Source organism: Taeniopygia guttata, chromosome 5, assembly GCF_048771995.1.
Source record: "Taeniopygia guttata chromosome 5, bTaeGut7.mat, whole genome shotgun sequence".
In the NCBI taxonomy this organism is placed as follows: Eukaryota; Metazoa; Chordata; class Aves; order Passeriformes; family Estrildidae; genus Taeniopygia; species Taeniopygia guttata.
This window is the reverse complement of record NC_133030.1, coordinates 4,359,574-4,381,606: the sequence shown is the minus strand read 5'-3', so window position 1 is coordinate 4,381,606 and position 22,033 is coordinate 4,359,574. Positions and strand designations below refer to the sequence as shown.

General features: G+C 37.3%; 1 protein-coding gene across 1 annotated transcript in view; it reads right to left on the bottom strand.

Moving 5' to 3' along the window:
* SPON1 (spondin 1) overlaps positions 1-22,033 on the bottom strand; it is a 187,873-nt gene that overhangs the window by 116,097 nt on the left and 49,743 nt on the right. Inside the window, exons 4-6 of the mRNA XM_002196305.7 lie at positions 16,271-16,344; positions 15,516-15,638; positions 10,952-11,100 (exon numbers count right to left, since the gene is read on the bottom strand). Coding sequence (XP_002196341.1) covers positions 10,952-11,100; positions 15,516-15,638; positions 16,271-16,344 — 346 coding nt within the window. The remainder of the gene's footprint in view (positions 1-10,951; positions 11,101-15,515; positions 15,639-16,270; positions 16,345-22,033) is intronic.

Genomic DNA, 22,033 nt, shown 5'->3' with positions numbered 1-22,033 from the left:
AATGACAAGAGACTGATAAAAGTGGAAAAGCTAGTGATGCTCAAGCAGATTTTAGATAGTGGATCTGGTTACATTTTTTTATGTCTAGCTACAGACTTTTGATGTAGCTTACATGAATAAGAAAATTATTATAAACAGTTTCCTCATGCCTAAACATTAAACTACGTATATTAAATGGCCATGTAGGTATTTGTAAATTATACACCTTTGTATACACACACATTCCACTTTGTGTATATTGCTTTTAGCTGATGATGACAAAGATCTATTTCTTCCTTTGGTTTTTGTTTTAAAAGCACCAATCACATAGTGAAGTTTTCAGCAGAATGCACTGTACCACAGCTTTGGAGGAACAAAAGCAAAAAAAAAAAAAAAAATCACATGTTCTGAAAACTGCTGTGAGAAACCAAAGCTGTGCACGTGGAGTAACAGCAATGATACAGCTGAGAATTTAAACTGAATTAATTGCTTTGGAAGAACACTAAAATGCTGTGTTTTCATGTCCTGAAGCAGAAATGTAAGGAACAAGAAACACTGCACTGCCAAGAGTTTGTGGATGTGAATCAAATTGGATTAGAAGTACAAGGGTTTGTCTTCCACCTTCTACAAACCATTTTCCCTGCCTTCATTCCTCCTACCTTGACAGAAAATTTGCAGTTCTGATCAAGGTATGCTTAAAATTAAATTCTTCAAGAAATCATCCATTCTCTTCCCATATTCCTCCACTGTCAACTCATGTAGGAATATATATCCAAACAAGAGCACTAAAATCCCATCTCATATCATCAACTTAAACCATCCTAAGGCACAAATTTCTGAACCACTTCTGAACTCGTGCTTGCTTTACAGGTTCATCTGTCAGATATTCAATAAACAACCCCCAAACCTGCAAATAATATCAGTAATTGATCTGGCTTGTGAATTAAAATAACATCATTAATTGTGGAGCCCAAATGTTCTTAAGTCTATAATTTAAAAATGCTTAATGAACTCCCTTCTTTCCATATTTCAACATAATTCAAAAATTGAATTTAAAAAATTTATCTATTCTCTCGGCTAATACTTATTCTTAAAAAAGATAATTTTAAGGTGCTGAATGCACTAAAAGTATTGAAAGTATTCAAAAAATCAGTTATAAAAGGAGAGAATCATTGCATCTTCAGCATCTAAATTAGTATTGCCAACTTACAGGGGAATATAGCACAGATAACAATTTCAAGATGTATTCCATTTGTGTATATAGACTAATTTATGCAGTCTCTTAGCTAAATTTTTTGTCCTTTCTTAGGATTGAGGAACATTTTATAGAAGAAACTGTATCAAGGGGTATAAACAGATTTGTTTAAACTTGATGACTTCCTGCATTGTTAAGGTCTAAGGTGTTTAAACACCCCTGAGACAACTCCAGATAAAGTAGTGGCCTCTTCTCACTCAGAGAGAAAATAAACATTTGAGGTACTCAGTGTTTACCCGGGCAGAGCATCAACTTCCTGGTTGTGCTACAGCCTAATAGCTCCCTTAAATTTCCACATTTTTATTTGAACACAATTTTTCCATGGAATATTTCTAATTATGAGTATACCTACTTTTGAGCCCAATGTTTTATGCCATTTGCTAAAATATTGGCATCAAATAGTGATGTGTGTCCTTGCAAGGAACAGCTTGCACAGGACCCTCTCTACTTTTGTCTCCTTTCCAGTAACTTCTGCATGGCCTTTTTCCCACAGAATGTTCTTGGAATAGCAGGATACACCCCATGCTCTAAGTGAGGGCATTTATTTGAAGATATCACTGGCTGAAGCAAGAATATGATAAACTGAGATGAGTTTCAAGGAGAGAGCTGACTGAGGGAGAATCCAGAAATATCAATCTAGAGAGTTTGTAACCAGTAATTAATTACACAATCAGACATTTTCATCCCAGCCCTGTGTTAACTCTTGAAGCTCTTTCAGGTTGCAGCAGATATTCCAGTCCCTAAATTCATGCATATGTTATTTTCCATCCACATTTGATTGGTGAACTTCAAAGAGACACACAATCTGCAAGCAGGTCATTCTTTTCCTGAGCTAAAGACTAGTCAACAACATTAACCTCCCTCCTACTAAAAATAAGTATTCCTGCTTCTGGTTTTGAGTGACAGAAACTACAACACATTGGAGTCCTTTTGGATTCAAGCTAGAAAAGCAATCCAGGAAAACAAAGTTAAAACTTTACTTAAATACTTATGAATATCCTTCCTATTCTGTCTTGAACTAGTTGATCCATTACGTGTTAATACAGATGTAACACAATGCCTGAACATTTCTGCTCTCTGAACATTAAAGGCAGTAAATAAATTTTAAATCAATCTCTGTGATTTAGATATCTGAGAAGAGTTGTCTTAGAAAAGAGACAGGTTAAGAAATGTTCATATGTATGATGTATGTACATGGTGTTTTTCTAAGTGTTCTGCTGAGTTTTTGGTGGAAATAAGCATTTGATAAAGAGTGAGAGCTCTGAATTGAGGTTCCTAAGCAAACAACCCCCTAAAAGTTAATCCCACAATGACAGTCTTTGCATTGTGGGCTATTTCCTTGCTTTTTGTTTATGTTGAAAATTTGGCTGAATAATTAAGCATTTGCAAGGCAAATGAGCTGTAGGACTCTTCAGCCTCAGCTGTTATTGCATGCTGTTCCTTTGAATAATATTTACCATGCAACAAGAGAGAAAACAAGGGAGATCCTGTGGTTCCTGACAAATGCTGCTAATGAGGGTTCAGACCCTTGTTCAGCCTTTGCAGCATCTCCTTAACAGGCAGCTGAATGCCCCCAGCTCCTCAGCCACTGCATTTTAATTACAGCCCGAGCCACTGCAGAGGAAAATACTCAGAGAGAAATCTACTTGTCCCTAATTTAATTTTTCATGGTACTCTGACCCTTTAAAAGCAGACTTTGCTGAAGTCCACAGGAGCCTGGGCAGCGTCTCCCACAGAAGGAGGAGCCCAACCATCTGTTCTGCACGCCTGACAAACAACTCAATTTTACTGGTGTTGCCTCTTCCCCAGTTTGTGTTACTTAACATTCTGCTTGTGCTGCTGCAAGGCGGCTTCTGAGTGCCTCAGAGTCACTCAAATGTCAGGATTTAGAGCCGCTGTTCCAAACCAGAATGGCTGTAGTTAACACCACTAATTTCCCTAACCAAAGTCTAGTTTTGGAGGGCTGAACTTCTGCTGCCAGGTGGAGTTTGTCCCTTGGCATCAGCAGCACATGAAGAATCATCTGAGATTCTCATGTTTTAAAAATACTGCAGTGATAGACTGAAGGAAAATGATTTGAAAATCATTTTGTCACATCTTTCCACTGGATGAATCTGCTACAGGTAATAATTTTGTGGCAGCAGAACAGCACGATAAGATCTAACTGCAAGAAATGAAAAGGCAAGATATTTTAAAATATTAAAATCAGCAAATAATGCCCAGCAATTCAATCATATTCTCCCAAACAAGTGACATTTCCTTGTGACTTTTACATCTGTGTGCTGGAGAACAAAAATTATTGCATGCCACCCAAAAGGATGGATCTACCAGAAGCAATTCTAGCTTTGCTTTGCTGCAATCCAGACAGATATCAAAGAGCCAGAGAAAATCTTCACAAGTTTTGGTGGTCCTCTTAGCTCTTACAGAGACTGAAAAAAGGGTTTGAATTTTGATAGGCCCCATTTCCACACAACTTAGTATCAGAATTCACTGAGAAGATGGGTCTTTGAGTAAAGCCTATTTTTTTATTCTTGAAGGGTCTGATTGTTGCAAAAAAAAAAAAAAAAATTAAAGATCTTTAATTCAAAGAGAACCTGATTACTCGATTTTACTGAAAAGGTGTGTTTCTCCCTGTTTTATCAGAAATGGAGGGTCTGTGATGATTAGAAGAAAGTAAGCAGCAAGGCAAATTGAGGTAAAAATGAAGGAGAAATTAAATGCTGAGCTAACTTAACACCGTAACTCATTGTTTGGTTATGCAAATCATTCAATATCAATTACTGGGTAATTATTCAGAGGGCAAAAACTCAAAGACACCCATAAAAGTTAGAGGTGTGAAACCTCTGGAATTCGTTAAGCAAGATGAGAGCTCACAAGGTGGAGTTTTAAAAATCAAGGTGCCTTATTGATTAATCAAATAGCAATGGCTGTTAAAGGCACAGAAAATTAAAGCAAAAAAAAAAAAAAAATTAGTTTTCCAAATATTATCTCTCCCTGTTTATTATCAGAAAGAAAGCCTTCAGCTGGTAAGGGGTGAGGGAAGGCAGGAAGAAATGAAAAAAAAAAGGCATTATTAACTAAGCCACTATTTTGCTAAAATTTTGACCAAAGGCTAAATAAAAGTTCAAAATTATATTTTGCCTGGTGTTCCAAACCAGGGAGAGGACAACAAGAATAAAAAAGACATTTTATACATAGTGTGTTCAACATCTGCCAGCTCTCACAACCCTACAGACAGGAGAACCACACAAGGAGCAACTGAGGCACAAGGACTGTGCCCTAATCACTGAGAGTTCATCCATAGCACAATGATATACTAAGAAGACTCAAACACAATTTTTTTATTCAGTTTTTATTGGCTGGACTAGTAAAAGTGTGTTGAATCTTTCATGTTTTAGCCCAGAAAATAGTACATCACCTAAAAATGGTTTTTCAGAACCTAATTTTGTGAAAGAGACTCTATCTTCAATGGTTTTTAGACTAGCAAAAGGTGTTTTGTGGCACAAAATGCAGCATCAGTTCATTTCTTATTAGGGAAGTACATGTTTATTATCATGAGATACTAAAAAAGAATGGAGTTGGGATGAACATTCTGTTGTTGTTGTTGTTGTTTTAAAGAAAACAACACCAACTGAATCATTCTAATTACAGTTTCCAACAGAAGTTTATTAAAAGATTGAAGCCCCCCTGGAAGAGGTGTTCTGAGCCCTGTTGTATGAGTTATTTATTGGCACATAAAGCTTCTCTTTATGACATAAGTAGGCAACTATTTCTTTCTGGCAGAAATACTTTATGAAATTTAGCACAGTATACACGGGTTTCAAAATTTCTAATTACCAAAATGCCAGAGATTTTGAATCATTATATAAGGTCCATATTCCAAAAGGAAAGCATGATAAATCTACCACCTAGCCTTTTCAAAAGGCATTAAAAAGGGCCATAATTCACAGCAGAGGTGTATGCACAGAGTGCAGAGGAGTCTGACTGAGCAAACAGAAGCCTAGAAGCCAATTTACGACTGAGCAGCTTGATCTGTCCGGAATTAGAATAAATACCCCATTAAAACCATGCTGTCAGGCTGTAACTAAAGTGGGAAGCATGCTGGGACAGAGTTCTGCTACTTCACTGCTACACCACATCCAAAAGCACTGACAGCTTCTGTGGGCTTTACACAGAGACCTGAAGGGCTTTGGGAAGAGCAGCAGCCATGCTTTTCACAGCAGGCTTTATGGGCACAATAATTTTCCTCTCTTTTCAACAGGGTGGTGCCTCTGAAATCTGGATGGGAACAAACACACCCTCCCTGAGGACTGAGGGGAAAAGGGGCACTGTGGGGATAAAGGCTTGGGCAGGCAAAGGTGAAACACCCCAGGTGGCCAATTCCTTCTGGCTCCTGTGAGTGACAACAGCAGCAGGACTATCAACTTTAGTTCATGGCAAAATAATCTGTCCCTTCACATGTTTCAGTGTCCTCCTCAAGGAGAAGGACATGTTCTCATCACATGTTTCAGTGTCCTCCTCAAGGAGAAGGACATGCTCCCTTCACGTTTCACTGTTCTCCTCAAGGAGAAGGACATGTTCTCTTCACGTTTCACTGTCCTTCTCAAGGAGAAGGACATTTTCCCTTCACATGTTTCAGTGTCCTCCAAAAGGAGAAGGACATGTTCCCTTCACATTTTGCAGTGTCCTCCTCAAGGAGGACATGTTCCCTTCACGTTTCAGTGTCCTCCTCAATGAGGACATGTTCTCATCACATGTTTCACTGTTCTCCTCAAGGAGAAGGACATGTTCTCTTCACATGTTTCACTGTTCTCCTCAAGGAGAAGGACATGTTCTCTTCACATGTTTCACTGTCCTCCTCAAGGAGAAGGACATGTTCCCTTCACATTTTTCAGTGTCCTCCTCAAGGAGAAGGACATGTTCCCTCACATGTTTCACTGTTCTCTTCAAGGAGAAGGACATGTTCCCTTCACACGTTTCAGTGTTCTCCTCCAAGCCACCATGTTCTCGCTGATTTTTTGACTGAACTATTTCAACAAAAATCAGTTTTCCCAGTGTAATTCCCAGCCTAATTCCCAGGAATTGTCAGGGGTTTCCTGGCCTCTGAGGGAGAATTTTCAGCTCTTCTGTCAAGCACAAGTCACCAGAGTTGAACCTCCCAGGCTGGCTGATTTTAACCTCCCTAAGCACACAATAACAGCTGATTCAAAAAGCAAACTTTTGAGCTTGTTTCAGTAAACACAATAATTTGCCCAGTGCTATAATAAAAAAGTGATCAATATCCTGCAAGTTCCTCTTTGTAATTCAGGTGATTTACCAGCTTCAGCCAGGAAAATCTAATGATCCCATTCTTCTGTGAAAGAATACAGCACTGCTTTACAAACAGGTCATAAAATGATAACTATTCAACTGAAATTCTGAAATTACTTTGAGAAAAATCAATCAGTCAGTCAATCAAGATGAACCCAATGACAAATTTACTTTAATTTTTACTCTTCTTTCTTTTTTAATTAAAAAAACCAAATCAGGAGTATTTTGTAAAGATAACTCTTTGCATGGAGTCATAACAATTGCATTTTTTTTCTATGGAATTTTTTTTGCTGTTTCAGGTTTCACCTCCAATTCACATAGACAATTCAAATTATCCTGTGTCTAAAACTTTACAAGCATCTTCCTGGAAAACAGAACTTGCTGTTTTGAAAGATCTGGAGGCACACTCAGCTTTCATCTGAGGATGCTGAAGACAATCTAAAAAGTCATCCCACTGACTGACATTTCAGAGGGCATTAAACCAAACCTGCAAGAATGTCACATGTAGGTCCACAAGGAACAAAGAGTGCACATTGCATTTTCTGGAGAAAGATGCAAGCTGCAGAGTATTACTTATCTTGGTTAAAAAAAGAATTGGTGGCAAAATGACTGAATATTTATTCAGAAATAATCAGGCAAAATTAAATTATTTCTCTTAAGGTGAGATATTTAAAACAATGTTTCTATCTTACTCTTTTTTTCAGCAGCCTAGGATATGAGATTTAGAATTACACTTTACTCCTTCTGATTCATGCGTTAACCATCTTGTTCGTTTGTTCATTTGTTTGAACAGAGCATTCCCAATTTAAATGCAGAATTTCCCTTTCAAATTCTGCATTCATTTCCTACAAGCCAGTTTATCAAATCAAGGGTTCAGGAGAAACCAGAATTTCTCAAATCAAAGTGGAAGTGTGAATATATCTCAGAGGTATGTGAGGTCAGTGCACATTCTCCCCCTCACATAATTCCTCTTCCAGCCTTTGTTTGTTCATTTATAACCCCTGAAGCCTAACGCTTGAATTATCCCATTGTACACATCAACCACTTGACAGATTGTTTTAGTAAAACTCTTGTGTGCCCTTCCTTTCCTTCCAGGCTGCCAGCAACAGTTTAAGCAAAAAGGCTGACGAGTTCCTTGAAGTTTTCCCAGATAAACAAACTGCAGAGCAAATTCACAGTGCCCAGGACCATCCATGGAAAAAAACCCACTGGCTCTTTGCAAACCAGAGCAGCCCAAGGTGGCAGGCAGCAGGAAAAGCTGCAGCATTCTGTCATTCGGAGAGCAAAATGAGGATCTCTTATTTAATGACACATAATTATTAAGACACTTCTTAACAAAGCTCCTTGAAAGAATGACCTTTTGTTTGTTTGCTTGTTTGTTTGATACACTGTAATCTTTTGGCAATAAAACTCAAAAATAATTAGATTTTTTTTTTCTTTAATAAAATCTTGGGTAATGTCAGTGACAGATGTTGGTTACGTAAATATTATCGCTGTTTTTGTTAGAGAAGAAGGGATGGGACTATTTTTGGGTTAAGAATGATTTCTTGTTTAGAGAACATTAATTTTAGAGGTTGCGAGATTTTAGAGTAAGCTATTGGTCATAGCTTGAGTAGCTACAAGTTTCTTTGTTACAAGACAATAGATAATTTTTTAATCTAACAGACAGTTGCCACAGGGTTTATTTTGCTTTTCTAACTTACCACCTTTACTTACTTTTGCTGTACTGTGGCTAATTTAATCTAATGGGTTTCTGTCTCACATCTATATATATGTTTTTATTATAATTTCTAAACTCAGCTTATTCTATACAACCACACCCCAACATTATAAACTCTTTACTGTCTTACCTAATACACTTTCTTACTTACTTAAGGCACATTCTTACTTACAACTATAGAAACATTTATGATTTTTCTGCTTAATGGCAGCGTATTGTGTTTTTACATCAATTGAAGCATCTTCTAAGGCTGAAGATCAGATATTTTTGTGTTTGTGGAAGTTTCTGTTTTTCTGATTCCCACAAAATATTGTGTCTATGTGCTCACCTAAGAAACTGCTCAGCAGATTCCCAAATCCAAGTGTGGCCCTGGAAGGAGTGCATCAACTGCAGTGAGTGAGCTCTGAGTTCAGGCACCAGAATTAAACAAAAATTAACAAAAATTGCCTTTCCTGTGTTTTCAAAAACATCGAGGCTGCTTGGAGAATGATTTTAATGAATTGCATCCTCCCATCAACACAAGGCTGGTAGGACAGCAGAAAGTGAAAAGAAAGGTAAAATAAGAAATGGAAAAAGAGCAAATAGATCCTGAGGTAGATTGCAACATCTGGGGAAGGAAACAATATTATCAAATTTCAAGGTAGGTGAGGAATATTGCAAGGGACAAAGTGCAATTAAAAAAAAAAATAGAAAAATACCAGCCTGACTTAAATTTCAGAAAATTAGCTCCTGGCATTGCTCTGCTGTTTTGGTTGCAGAATTTTACCTCAAAAGCTCTCAAAAATTTTAGTGTGGCTTAAGCACATTTTAAAAAGAAAAAAAGTCAAATAAACTCAACAAAAATATTATGGCACTTGATGACAAGCTGCACTGCTCTAGGTAAGATCCAGGTAGAATACAGGAATACAGCTGATTACTTGGATAAACTGACCCAGGAGAACCAGGATAATTTCTGCAGGGCTGGCCTAATCAGACATCCCAATGTTGGAATTAACTGTGACGTTCACTAATTTCACGTTCAGTGTCAGCAGCCCCAGAAATTGTAGCCATTTATCTATTTGATGTACTCTAAAAATCACAATCTCCTCCGATTTGAATCCAGTGTATAAATACATCCCCCCCTTTGCAAACATATGGGACATAATGACAAAGAAGCCAGATTCGGAAAGCAGAGGCATGATTTTCATTTTCTTTTCCATATTCCCTTCAAATTCTCTGCCCTTCTCCCAGTCCCCAGTGTGACCTTTTCCAAGTGCACTTCTGCTTGCTCCTCACCCAACACCTTCCTCTTGCTCCTGCTGCTTCAGGACAAGGCCCAATCTTTGTACAGTCCCAATTCAGATGTGCCAAACCCCTATTTATAAAGTATTCACCAAGACTGAAACAGAAATTATCTTCTTCAATACAAAATTGTTGATTTTCTTCATTCCATGTGGGCCTACTACCAGAAAATATTGATTTCCCAAGCAAGCAGCAAAAATTATAAGCTCCATGAGGTATATATAATACTCTGCTACAATTTTAATCCATCTGGATTTATATTATATTGGAGGGATAAAATCCAGCCACTTTTCTGCATAGGATCAAGGCCTACTTTCTATTTCCAGGTGTACCAAGGTTTATTATGGTTTAAAGAGGCAATGTATCCATGACCACATTTCATGCCACATTGATATTGTTTTTTCCCCTTCATATTCCTTTTCTATCCCTTTTGTATATTAAGTTATAAGCTGGCTTTATTTTCTTTTTCTTGGCTTTGGGAGTTTCTTGTCAAATACACCAGATGTTCTTGTACCATGATTATATACACTTAAGCATCATAAGAAAGCAAATTAAATTTAGCACACAAAGCCTTTTGCTATACAGCTTTTTTCAAAACAATCTTTGAGGTTGTTTTATGCTGTTTATATAAATATAATTGGATTTTTTTTTTATATCTCTCAGTATAACCCTGTATACAACCTACCCTGGAGGTCTCGAAATACTGTTTTTAACATGCAGCAGTTACCAAAAGGGAGAATGATTAATCCACAATATCATCCTGAACTCTGCTTTTATTTTTGCTGGCTTCATTTTCAGAAGTGTCAAATACAGGAAAGTTCCACACAAATGCAGAAAAAGCAAAGAAAGGTACAGAGGGGTTCATACCTGTGCTCAGCACTAAGGAATAGATTCTTTTCTTTGTAAAAGGGATCATTAAGGAAAGAATGCTTGTGCCACATAAATAATGATGAACAGGGAAACACAGCATTTTAGATATTTGTGTAACACAAAATGAGACAATTCATCAAGAAGCAAAATGTAGCACTCTGCAAAGTGAATCTAAATGATAAAGAATCATTCACTATTTTAAGGCAGGGGTATTGCTTGCTGTCTTCAAAGTTTTCTTTTAAAAAAGCCTCTTCATAATTAAGCCTAAAAAGGTGATTTTCACTTTGCTGCCTCTGATTTCTGCTTTACATGGCACAGAGATTTTTCTAAGTCCAGAACAATGCAGCTTATTTGTCCTTTCCTAGACAAAAACTCTTACCAGGGTAAGAATGAATCAAGAAAGACACACAGAACTCCTTCTCCACTGAACTGAGAATTATCCAGCAAAATTACATTCCCAGGCATTGCCAATGACAAATTGTTTACAGGCCAGGTGAGGATCCTGTTTTTTAAGGTAAGCACCAAAATGCACCTACCTGCTGTCGAATTTCTTCTTCCATCTTCACTGGGGACCCCAGCTCTGCAACTTGCTTGACCCCTTCGCTGGCATATCCTCCGTACTCCCACAGGATGTAGTTCTTGGAGTGAGAGCTACCAATGATGGCAGACCAGTGGTTGGTGCGTCCTTGCCGGGGGAAAAACCAAAATAAAATAAATCAACCATCGAGACAGCCTGAAATCCTAATTTCTGACTTTAATAAAGTTTTAAAGTCCCCACTCCTGAGGTTTTTGCATGCTGCCACTTCTCACTACACCCATACACATCTTCAGAGTTGTGAGAAAAAGGCAGTGACTGACAGGAATCGAGCCACTCAAAACAAATAGGCTTATTAATAGTTATTAATAGGCTTATTAACAAATAGGCTTATTAAATAGTTTTTCCTCATCAAAGATCTCACATCAGGAAGTTCAAGCAACTTTCAATTAAAACTTTCTATGTCAAATATTTTTGAGAAGGAAACCTGCAAGGGAAGACTTCAGTGGTCACCCTCTGTTTTAAAAGGAAGTTTTTTCCTTACTGAAGGCAGTGAAGAAGTAAATTTTTCTGTATTCACTTCTATATCCACTGAGTTTTCTTGCTCAGATTTCTCAAAATGTAAGAGCTGTAGAGCTAAGCAAAAGGATTCCCATTCTTGTTTCTTATCTTGTTGAATTAAAAAAAAAAAAAAAAAAAAAGAAAGAAAGAAAGAAAAAAAGTATAAAGAAAAAGATGTTAGGGAAGTATGATGGAACTGAAAAGAGAATTGCACAGAAATAAGGAGTCACAGAAGTCCCACAGTCCTGGAAATAAAAATGAATTCACTTAAGTGTCAAGTAACCTTCTGTAGATATATGGGCTTAAAGGAAAAGGGTGAGAAAATGAACTGCTAACATAAGCAGACAGTCTGGTAACAAGGCAAAGACTGCAGGAGATGAGGGAGTCAGAATGATGGAGTGAGACAATATTTAACGTTTTTCTTCACAATGCAAAAGGTAGAGAGCAGCAGTAAAAACAGCTGCAAACTGAATAAATGAATGAAAAATGAATAATGAAGTAAATAAAAGGAATGCAAATTTAAGATGTGAGAGGTGGAACAATGAAATTGAAAAGGACAGTGCAGAGAATTGTATAAAGTCAGATGCAGGAACCTAATCATGGAGAGTAGAAAATAGATTAGAAATAAAAAATGAACACCAACAGCAGGGGAAAAAAGATAGAAAAATGTAGGAAGCAGAATAGATAGATGAGGGAGATGGCCTAGCAGAGCAGCAAACACAGCCTTCATGGCTTCCCTAGTCCTAAACTTGGACCGAAATACACTTACAGAACTCTGAATGTAGCAGTCCTGGTGTTTTCAGAGTCAACTAAAGTGACTCAGTAATTGAGACCTATGTGTGGAAAAAAACAAAACTAAACCTTCCCTCCTCCACAGCTGAAGTGACTGCAATGTCAGGAGCTGGTTTCTTGGTCTAAGATCTAGCAATTATTCCTGAAATCTACAGTGGCACCTGCCCAAGCCCAGGGAGATGCTGTCCCTCAGCCCCGGTGGTAGGAACTCCATCCTTTCCTTTTGGCACAGGAGTCTGGCTGTCCCATGGACAGCAGCTCGCCCTGAAACACAGCTGATGCCTCAGGTTTTAGCTTTTTCTATTTCTCAGATTCTGTGCTGCTTTAGTGGGTGGGTCTGGACTTCACATGAGGGGACGCTGAGCTCTCTGCACAGAGCAGGGACACAAAACAATTCCTTCTCCAGCTGGGCACCAAGGACAAATGATCCAAATCTCAGCCCCAAGAGCACAAACAACGTGGGCTGGAGAGAGAAAAACAAGCAGGATGGGACTGCCTGGGCTGGAGCTATGGTTGGACAATTAGCTCCACTATGCAAATTAACTAAAACTTATAATAATGTGAGGTCTCCTGACCAAGCCCTCTTTTGCTTCCATCTTGGAGCCATCTGGGTACTGCCAGGGCGTGGCCTTTGAAGGCTCTTCAATAAATCTCCACTTTATTCCTCTTAAATCCATCTAGCCTCTGTTCCAGCTCCTTAAGGATCACAGCATCAACATATTTTGAGGGAAAATAGTCCCTACAGAACAAAAATGTGTCACCACAGAGAGGAATCTGAGCACATGTAAGTCTTCAGTCAAAAGGATAAGGGATTGTTCCCTGTGCTCCAAAGCCTCTGTCCCTCCTTGTCCTCACCAGGACAGGAACATCTGATGCCTTTGTTCCACCAAACAGCCCTTCCTGAGATACTGACTCTGCAGAGAAAGCTCCTGGCCACTCCCCTGCCCAATGAGCAGCTCAAAGTTCTGCCAAGTCCACCCTAAACTTTTCACCAAATTCTGCTTCATTTGCAAATGTTTCACTCCTCACCTCAAACCATCCCTTTCTTGTGAGAACAAAGAGATAGCTTGATATTTCCTAAGCTTTTATCTCTAAGCATCAAAAAACTCCTCTGCATGACACAATCTGAGCAGCTCCAGGCCAGAGCTGGTTTGCATCCAGTGTCGCTCTCCAGGTCTTAAGACAGCAAGCAGAACACTGACAGCTTTCCAGTGCTGTTATTTCACTTCATTCTTGTAGTTTTGAGCAGTTTCTCAAGACACTTATATGTGTATTTTTGCAGGAAAATCAAGGTGCCATCACAACCTGAGAATTTACCCTCTGACACATTTCAAAGATGTGCTCATATCGTATCATGACGACAAGCACATGGATTTCTGTTGGCAAAAATGGGTGATACCCAGAGAAAAGAAATGCTTTGCACAAAGTGCATGCTCTATAGGGTTTTTTTAAGCAATTTAAAAGATAAAGAAAATATTTGAAATACAAAGTTTACTATCTGCTTTTTATTCCTACCTTACTGGTGGCACAAGAATACAGCAAATTTTTTTATGTGGTGGCTTGGCAAATAATTAGTGATTTACCACATTCCACAATGAATACCATTTTATTTTAATGTAATTACTGCACAAGCTCAACATTTTTAAAAATAATGCCAATGACTATGTTTTGTTTTTAACAGCACTTTATTTGGATGAGATCTTTCCCTCAACTTTCAGAAATTTTAATGCAAAATCTTATCGGCTGTTATTGCTGCGATTAATCTTGTAAGTACCAAATGGTTATTTTTTTACTTTTCCAGTTTAAGTAAAATATAGATTTAATTCACCATTTTGTAACTGGAGAGAGATAGCAGGCAAACTGTTGCAACTCACTTATTTTCCGTCATGCATCTGTACTTTTCATGAGTTCACCAACTTGGATGTAAAAGAAAAGACCATTTATCCCCAGTATTACATCACCAAGCCACAGTATTTTCATAGCGTTCAGTCCTTCTCTCATGGCCTGTTTCTAACCACCAGCTGAATCCAAACAGTGCACACAAAGTTCACACTCAGCACATATTTAAGTCATCCAATAGCCTAAAAGAGCATTCCTGCAATTATTGGCTTTGCTTATTTTATCTCCCCCGAATTATGCTGACCAATAATATTTGAACAATGCTGTGCTTCAAACTCAACACAAAGCAACGTTGCTTAGGCTGTTAAAATTTGAGCTGATGTAAACTATATTTGAGTTATATGAGGATATTCTGACGCTGTGACAATAATATTTTTTTCAATCAACATAAAAAAGCCTCTATAATAAACAGCAGCCACAGAAAACATAACAGAGTTTAAAGACCTGTAAATATAACTCATATTCTTAAATACTTTCCTGGTCTTTTTTTTCCCCACAGAGTGTGGAGTTGGTAATGAAAGACCAAATAGGTAATATGTAATTTTGTAACTTCAGCTTTTTTACAAATACTTGGGTAACTGCAGAAAGCAAACTTGCAACAAAAATACTGATTCTATAGTTCAGACACTTAAAAACCCAGACAGGCCAAGTTCAGGAGGTGATTTTTATCTGGGTTTTCAACCAACAAAGACAAAGAAGACAGAGTATAGATAGATAGATAGATAGATAGATAGATAGATAGATAGATAGATAGATAGAATTAATATCCTTACATAATAATATAATAGAATATATTATAATTATATATATATATATAAATTTTTATATATATATATATATAATTAATATCCTTGAACAGCAAGATTCAAAACTCACCAAATTTGACTGAAATAATTAAAAATGCTTTGCAGTAAAACAAACTAGGTAGATTGGCATGGCTGAAAAATCAAAATATTAGTGTGTTGCCTGTCCTTTGTGGTCTTTTTCTTAAAATCTCATTTCTTACCTCTACATTATAACCATTCTAAGCTTTCAAATGGAAAAAAAAGAAAGGAACCTTTCTCCCCACAAAGACATCTTGCAAATATAACCACACACAAGTCTTAGCTCCAAATGTCAGGCAAATCAATAGAATGTACTGTTAATGTATAGTGCAGAAAGATCTATTGATTTTCAATGCTGTGTGCCAGCAGGATTCCCTATATATCATAATTTACACTGCTGAGCTGTAAATAAGTGATGCTGTGTCACACAAACAGCTCCAGCCCTCCTCAGGGCCCCACTGTGGTACAAGCAAAAAGAGTGATACTCACGTGGAAAATCTTTGGGATGTGTTTTTTCTGACCAGTTTCCATAAAAAGTCAGCCTGTATTTGGCAGTACCACAGGCACAACAGTCTAAAATTGGTTTCTCAGTCACACCTTCCGAGGCTGAGTCTGAAAAAGCATCAAAACACCCGTTGAAAATGGCTACAACTCCAAACCAGTGAGAACAGTGAAGCTGCCATAATAAACACTCCAGGAAATAAATCTGAGTTAAACATGGGTTTGGGTTTTTATTTAGATTTAGTTTTAAATTTGCTGTTAGACTAAACAACAAGCCTGAAATATCTGTACGGTATTTATAAGTGGATGGAATGGTTTAAATCCACAATCTTCAATTAGAAGGCATTAATATTTCAGTTAACTGCAGATTCAGAAGGGGTTTGTTTATAGTTATTATCTGAGAAGGGCAAACCTCAGATGATCTCAAAATGCAATAGGCTTGAAATTTCTGAACAGACAAAGTAGATGAATTCTCCAGTGAGATGCAATAACCAAGTGCAACATTTAGGTTTAAGAAAGGATGAAATAGCTCAGGGTTCAATAACAGAGTGCCCTGGAAATCAATGGGTATCACACAAAGAGCAGGGAAAAAATTGCAAGTAGCATGTAACTAAATGGAAGATGCCAAATCTGAACCTGGATGAAACTGTCCAAGACCTCCAAATTTTAGTTTGAGACAATGTGTTAAGAGAAAAATGAAAAATGCAATGAGGAGATCAGAAAGATATTTTACTTTACCTTACCTTGTTCACAAATTTTTTTGGTGAGAGAGCCCTCATCTTGAAAATAAATTATGCGCTTCTGCACAATACTGGCTCTATAAAGGGGAGAAAAAAAGTTTGAAATTAGTTTATTTCCCAAAGAAAAAAGAAAATTAGTCATAAATGACTGCGAAGACATAGTTATACGTCCCTGTACTGACAATACAACATGGGATTACAGATATTTTTATTTCAGCTTGCATTTTAATTTCATCACATTTTACAGAAACCTGAAATATATTTACCTTTAAAGAAGTGGCCATAGGTATATGGTGAGGACCTGTGCTCTTGAAATGCATGACATACAACTGAGCATTCAATAATTCAATCAAATCTTATATTAAAATACTGAAGTTGTATTCAATTTCAGTCAAAAAGCAGCACAGCTATAGTGAGCAGCTGTTCATAGGAAATTACATGGCATTCTGAAGAGATAAGTACTTCTGATATACGACAGCAACTTCAGTGCAAATATCACGAAAAACAGAAGTTAGGAAAAAGCTGGCATAAGGTGTAGTCTTTGAAAGTAATTCACAGGTTCCAAAAGACAAGCTGCTTTAAAATTAATTAAATCTGGAATATTTTATTGAGGCCTATAGTTCAAAGAAAATGTAAATTACTAAGCCTCAGTTCCTCAGCTGAGGGGGCTGGATATATTTAGTGCCAAATAAGCTTTAACTACCTTCTTTGACCATTTTAAAGTATATCAATTTAATTCCCATGTAAGCTTTATCTTCTTCCCATGAGAAAACCAGATTTTGGTTAAATTCAAAGCCAATCTATGGACAGAGAGCCTCCTGAGGACAGCACGCTGTGGGAGCTGGCACTCTTCCTTGTTTACCAGCACAAGTACACATTCTTCCAGCAACATTTTGTACCATCACTTGTATTTAACACTCTAAACAGCAAGGGCCAATTTCTTGTCTTCCTTCAGTATTGGTCAAATAATCATCTTAATCTTTCTAGAACTATTCGTCCCTCATGACAGGCAAGGAAGGAAAAAGTGAGAAGAAAAGTAAGACTGTATATGCTTAGATGTGTTGCTGCAGTCATGTAACCCTCCTTTGGCAATGTCCCACCCATAAAATTATCAAAAATAAGATGCAATTTTGCTGTGCTTTCTTTGCCAAGATGCAAGGCCAGCGTAGGAGAGAAGGAACCCTTCTTTTTCCCTTACAAAGTACCCAGGAGAACAACTGGGTTTTGCAAACCTCTTAAAGCTACATCAGCCTGAAAAGGGTGCAAAAAAACTCTTAATCCTTCCTGAGAAACCTTTTTTCAGGGTTTCTAAGAAGAAATAAATGGGAAAAAAAATGAAACAAACTCAATTACCAGAGCTAGGAAGAATAAGAGCCCAATGGCCACCCTGTGTCTGTGGCATGCTCCTTCATGTTTCCAGTCTTCAAACTGAAAGCCAAAGCCAAATTTTAAGACTTGGTGGATGCTACACTGCAAGGAGACAAAGTGGGGGCACAAGAAATACCATGCAGATACAAGAAAACCTCTCTCACCATGAGGCTAATCAAAGATATTTAACCCAGGAATGGGCTGCCAGTTTGTGCAACATCCATCTCTGGAAATACTCGGAACTTGATCAGATCCATGCCTTGGCAACCCATTGAGGGAACAACCAAACTGATGTTCAACACCTACTTCAAGCAGGAGAATGGACTAAATGACTTCCAGACGTCCCTTCCAATCTAAATTGTTCTATTATCTTAATCCACACAAACACAGAACCAGCTGTTTGATGAAGATCTCAATTCTGCAGGTAACAAAGGTATTATGGGTTTTTGAGAAGTAGTTATTTTAGAAAAAAAAGAAAATAGAACAAGATTGTTTGAAGCCTGAAGTGTACTTGTATTATTCTTTTTGCTGCAGTTAGCTTGTCACTGTAAAATGTCAAGGGAACAGTTCCTTTTCTAATAACAAAAGCTTCACAGCTTTCTAAACCATTGTCTCTTCAGCTGTATTTGAAACTATATAGCCAATAATTTAAATGGGAGGTTTTGCACTGATTCCAAATGCACCAGGAGGGGCACGTTACATAGCTGCATAAATATCAAAAGCAGGCATAGAACTCTACAAATATTCAATCATAAATAATTTTAAAATATTAACTGTTTTAATAATCAGCTAATCAGCTTCTAGACTGAGCACAGACCAAAACAGCTGCTCAGTGTATTTGCTAGCTTTTATAGCTACTTTTATTCACCTATTTTTTTTTTTTACATAATTTTTATTCTTCTAAAAAAGTTCTGATCTTTGGCCTAAGGATTTTTCCCTTTGGCTTTGAGGCTTACAAAAACAGCTACAAATGGAATAGTGAACTTCTAGAGAGAGGCAAGAAACCTTTTAAGGCTTTACACAAGGTATACATCTGTTTAATTTACATAAATCCTTCCCACCACTTCAAACGTCCAATGATGTCTGAACTTCATGGGAAAGGAGCAATCCAATTGCTTTCCCTCCCATATTAATATATATAAGTGGATCTTCAATTTCTTGTTTTTCTTGCTGATTTTTTCTCTCTGACTATCAGAAAATGATGGATAAAGGAAAAAGGAAATAAATTTGACTCAAAAAAACCTGTTTTTTTCCCATTTTCTTCAAGGTAAGCCTTCTGGATTTGTGCTAGAGCTTTTCCATCACCAAACTAAGGAGCAAAACTGCAAGGTACAGGCATTGCTACACCTGCCAGCACCTGCTTTACTAAAGAAAACCAACCTAATTAATTGTCCAAAAAGTGTCATTATTGCTGTTTTTTAGTTCTCACATGAAAAAGAATATCTGGCTGCTTCTGTAGTGTTTGCTTTGGCAATGCCACTTTGGAATGTCCCTGTCCTGGCTTGGTTTGGTCAGACCACGTCTGAGGGCAGTGGGAAAAAAATGCCCAGAAAGACTTCCATGGGATAAGAAATTCCCTCTGCAGCCAGCTCCACAATTGTACCATCCTGCTGTGAAAAGCTCTGCCAAAGACACAGAAATTGCATTTAGGATTTTAACAGGAAATGTCATAAACTGTAAAAATTCAGGCCAGCCTTGGGAATGCTCCAGCTCATACCAGAAACAGAGCAGTCACTTTGAGGTTTTTTCTTTTTTTTTTTTTTTTTTTTTCCCATAGAAACAGCTTTAGATTGTTTTCCTTACTCCTTTATTTAAATCCTAGCATGAAAAGAAATACTCTTAAATTACCTCTGTGGGTGTGGTGATGTGACAAAAGAAGTAAGGAAGAGGATTTGTAAGAATTGTTCCTATGACATTTTTTAAGCTTACATCAAAACCATTAAGTACAATATTAGAGTTACATTTGAATAAAAAGATTTTGTCAGAGCTGCTGAGGATACTCCAAATTTTACTTGGATGTTAAGAAATAATAATAATCTACTGAGTTGCAGATAAGAAACTTTTCCTGCTCTATATTACCTGTGAGTTAATATTGTCCTACCCTTCTAGCTATCAAAATTATTTCTATAATTATTCCATGCCTCACTGATTTAATTACAGTATGATAAGTTGTTTCCCCACTCAGAAAGTGACTGAGAACAATTAACAGGATGTTAAGTTTGTTTTCCTTTTTGGATTTGTTGGTTATTTTTGTAGAGAAAGAATTTCTAAATATACCATTTACTTTAACACGAGAAAGTGATGTGAAATCCATGAATTTACATCTACTGTAATTTTACTGATTCTATTGGGTCTTGTCATTCTAATGCATTATTTAGGATGTCTTCATTATAGTTCCTTCTATGTCTTTAAAAAAAAGGAGCCAATCCCGTGTTTCTGACAAGCACTTACAAGGGAAAGCACAAACTCACAGAAGTTTGCCAACAATATTTACTTCTTTTTCTAATATTTAGGAGACTTTTATTAAAAAGAAATTAAAATTCCTCCAAAAAGTCCATACAACCCTTTAGCCAATAAACGTCCAGCAATTTTTACACTGATAGTATATTTAACAACCACATTCTTCAAAACAATTTCCAATAGGGAAAGTGGGCTGGCTCAGCCAGGACAGGCTCCATCTACACCAGAAGCGGTCAGCTGCCATCACTGGGTCAACATTCTAAAAATTTGCAGCAAAATATTTCTTATTTAATGCACAACTTAGAAGCTAAAACAAAAGATGTGTTTTTAGTTGTCATTTTGTGGAGTTTGTTCACTTTTAAGTGTGCTGTTAACACAATTTAAACAAACCAACCAGACTCAATATTTGATGTTGGATAAAACACAGTAAAATAAATATGAAGTTTACCAGTGTTACCATAATTCCCCATTTACATCCCTGCACAGGATGAGGATCTTTTCTCCAATACACCAGTCCCATGAAAAACAATAAAACATGTTCACTTCTAAGAACTTCAGCACATAAAGACACACTGGAGTATCTTTCTTTAGTTTCATTTTTTTCACATGTACTGTCAGCAATTACAACTCAGAGAAGCGTCACAGCACGAGCAGAGTGCTCTAAGGCTTTTCTTACAAATTTCCTCTTGCTCCCAAATCCTTTTGGTGTCTCCATGTCACACTCAGGGCTGCCACCACACACCTACACAGGAGCTTGCTGACTTCAGGACTAATTTGGCAATCATATTCAATATGTGAATATAATACAACAAAAAGCTCTAGGGGAAACCACAGCTGTACATGCTGCTGTCTTATATTTTCCCTCAGAAAATCTCTCTGTTCTTTGCTTGAATGGCCACAGGACATAAATATTAAACTAAAATCTTCAGGATAAGAAGTCATACTGACATGATAATTTCCGACAAGAATGCTACACTTGTACCTTGCAAAAAAAAAAAAAAAAGCCAAAAGAAACTAAAACAAAAAAGCAACATCACTTAAAGCCCATTGCTGCTCACGGGCTGTATATTCACCTGGGATTTTGATAGCCCTCACTTTCTGCAGCAATCTTTGAATGTCAGAGCTAAGCATTATAAATCATACTGCAAAGGAAGTCAGAACACACTGGATAGGACTGAGTGTTTGGAGGATGGACTTGTTATTCTAAGCAGTAATTTTGTAAAGTAGATGGAAATAATCTACCAAAGATGGGACTGTGGGGTTTTTTCAAGCTAGTGAGCCCAAGGTCCTATTATCCAATAACTCAGCTAACCTGTGCTAAGAACCAATGCAAAGCACCTGTGTGCTAACTAACAAATCTTAAATCAAAATGGAAAAATGAAGCAAAATAAAAAACCCTTATCAAGCTGCAATTTATTTCTGCTTAAGGTCTCTGCAACCAGTATAACACTCACCCACTTGCACAAGGAACTTAAATATTTAAATTTTTTGGGGTGCTCAAACCATGCCCCTTTTACCAGCCTGTTTTACTTGATATGGCATGGTGGGGAAGAAAACAAACCACACAGGCAAAAGCCACATCTCAAACCCTCACAATATGTTCCTTCATCTGTCCCCAAGTTCCCTACCTGACTTGAGGTCACTGCTCATTTTGATCATAATAATTTTGCCATTATTGCAAAGCCCACGTGGCCAGCTAAGACACAGCAAAAGTATATTTTCCCTTTTACAGCATTGCTTTTAATCTTTATATTCTACTTATATTCTCCTCCTCACTTGAATCACCTTCTCTCACTCCAGGTTGGGGCAGTAAAAAAAGAACCACCACTGTTTTTATATACTAAAAAAAACCCCAGAAGAATAAAAATTTAAACATGACCATAAGCGCCCAGTTAATGAGGTAGAAAAAATTCCCAAAGGTTTAGAAAAATTATTCTA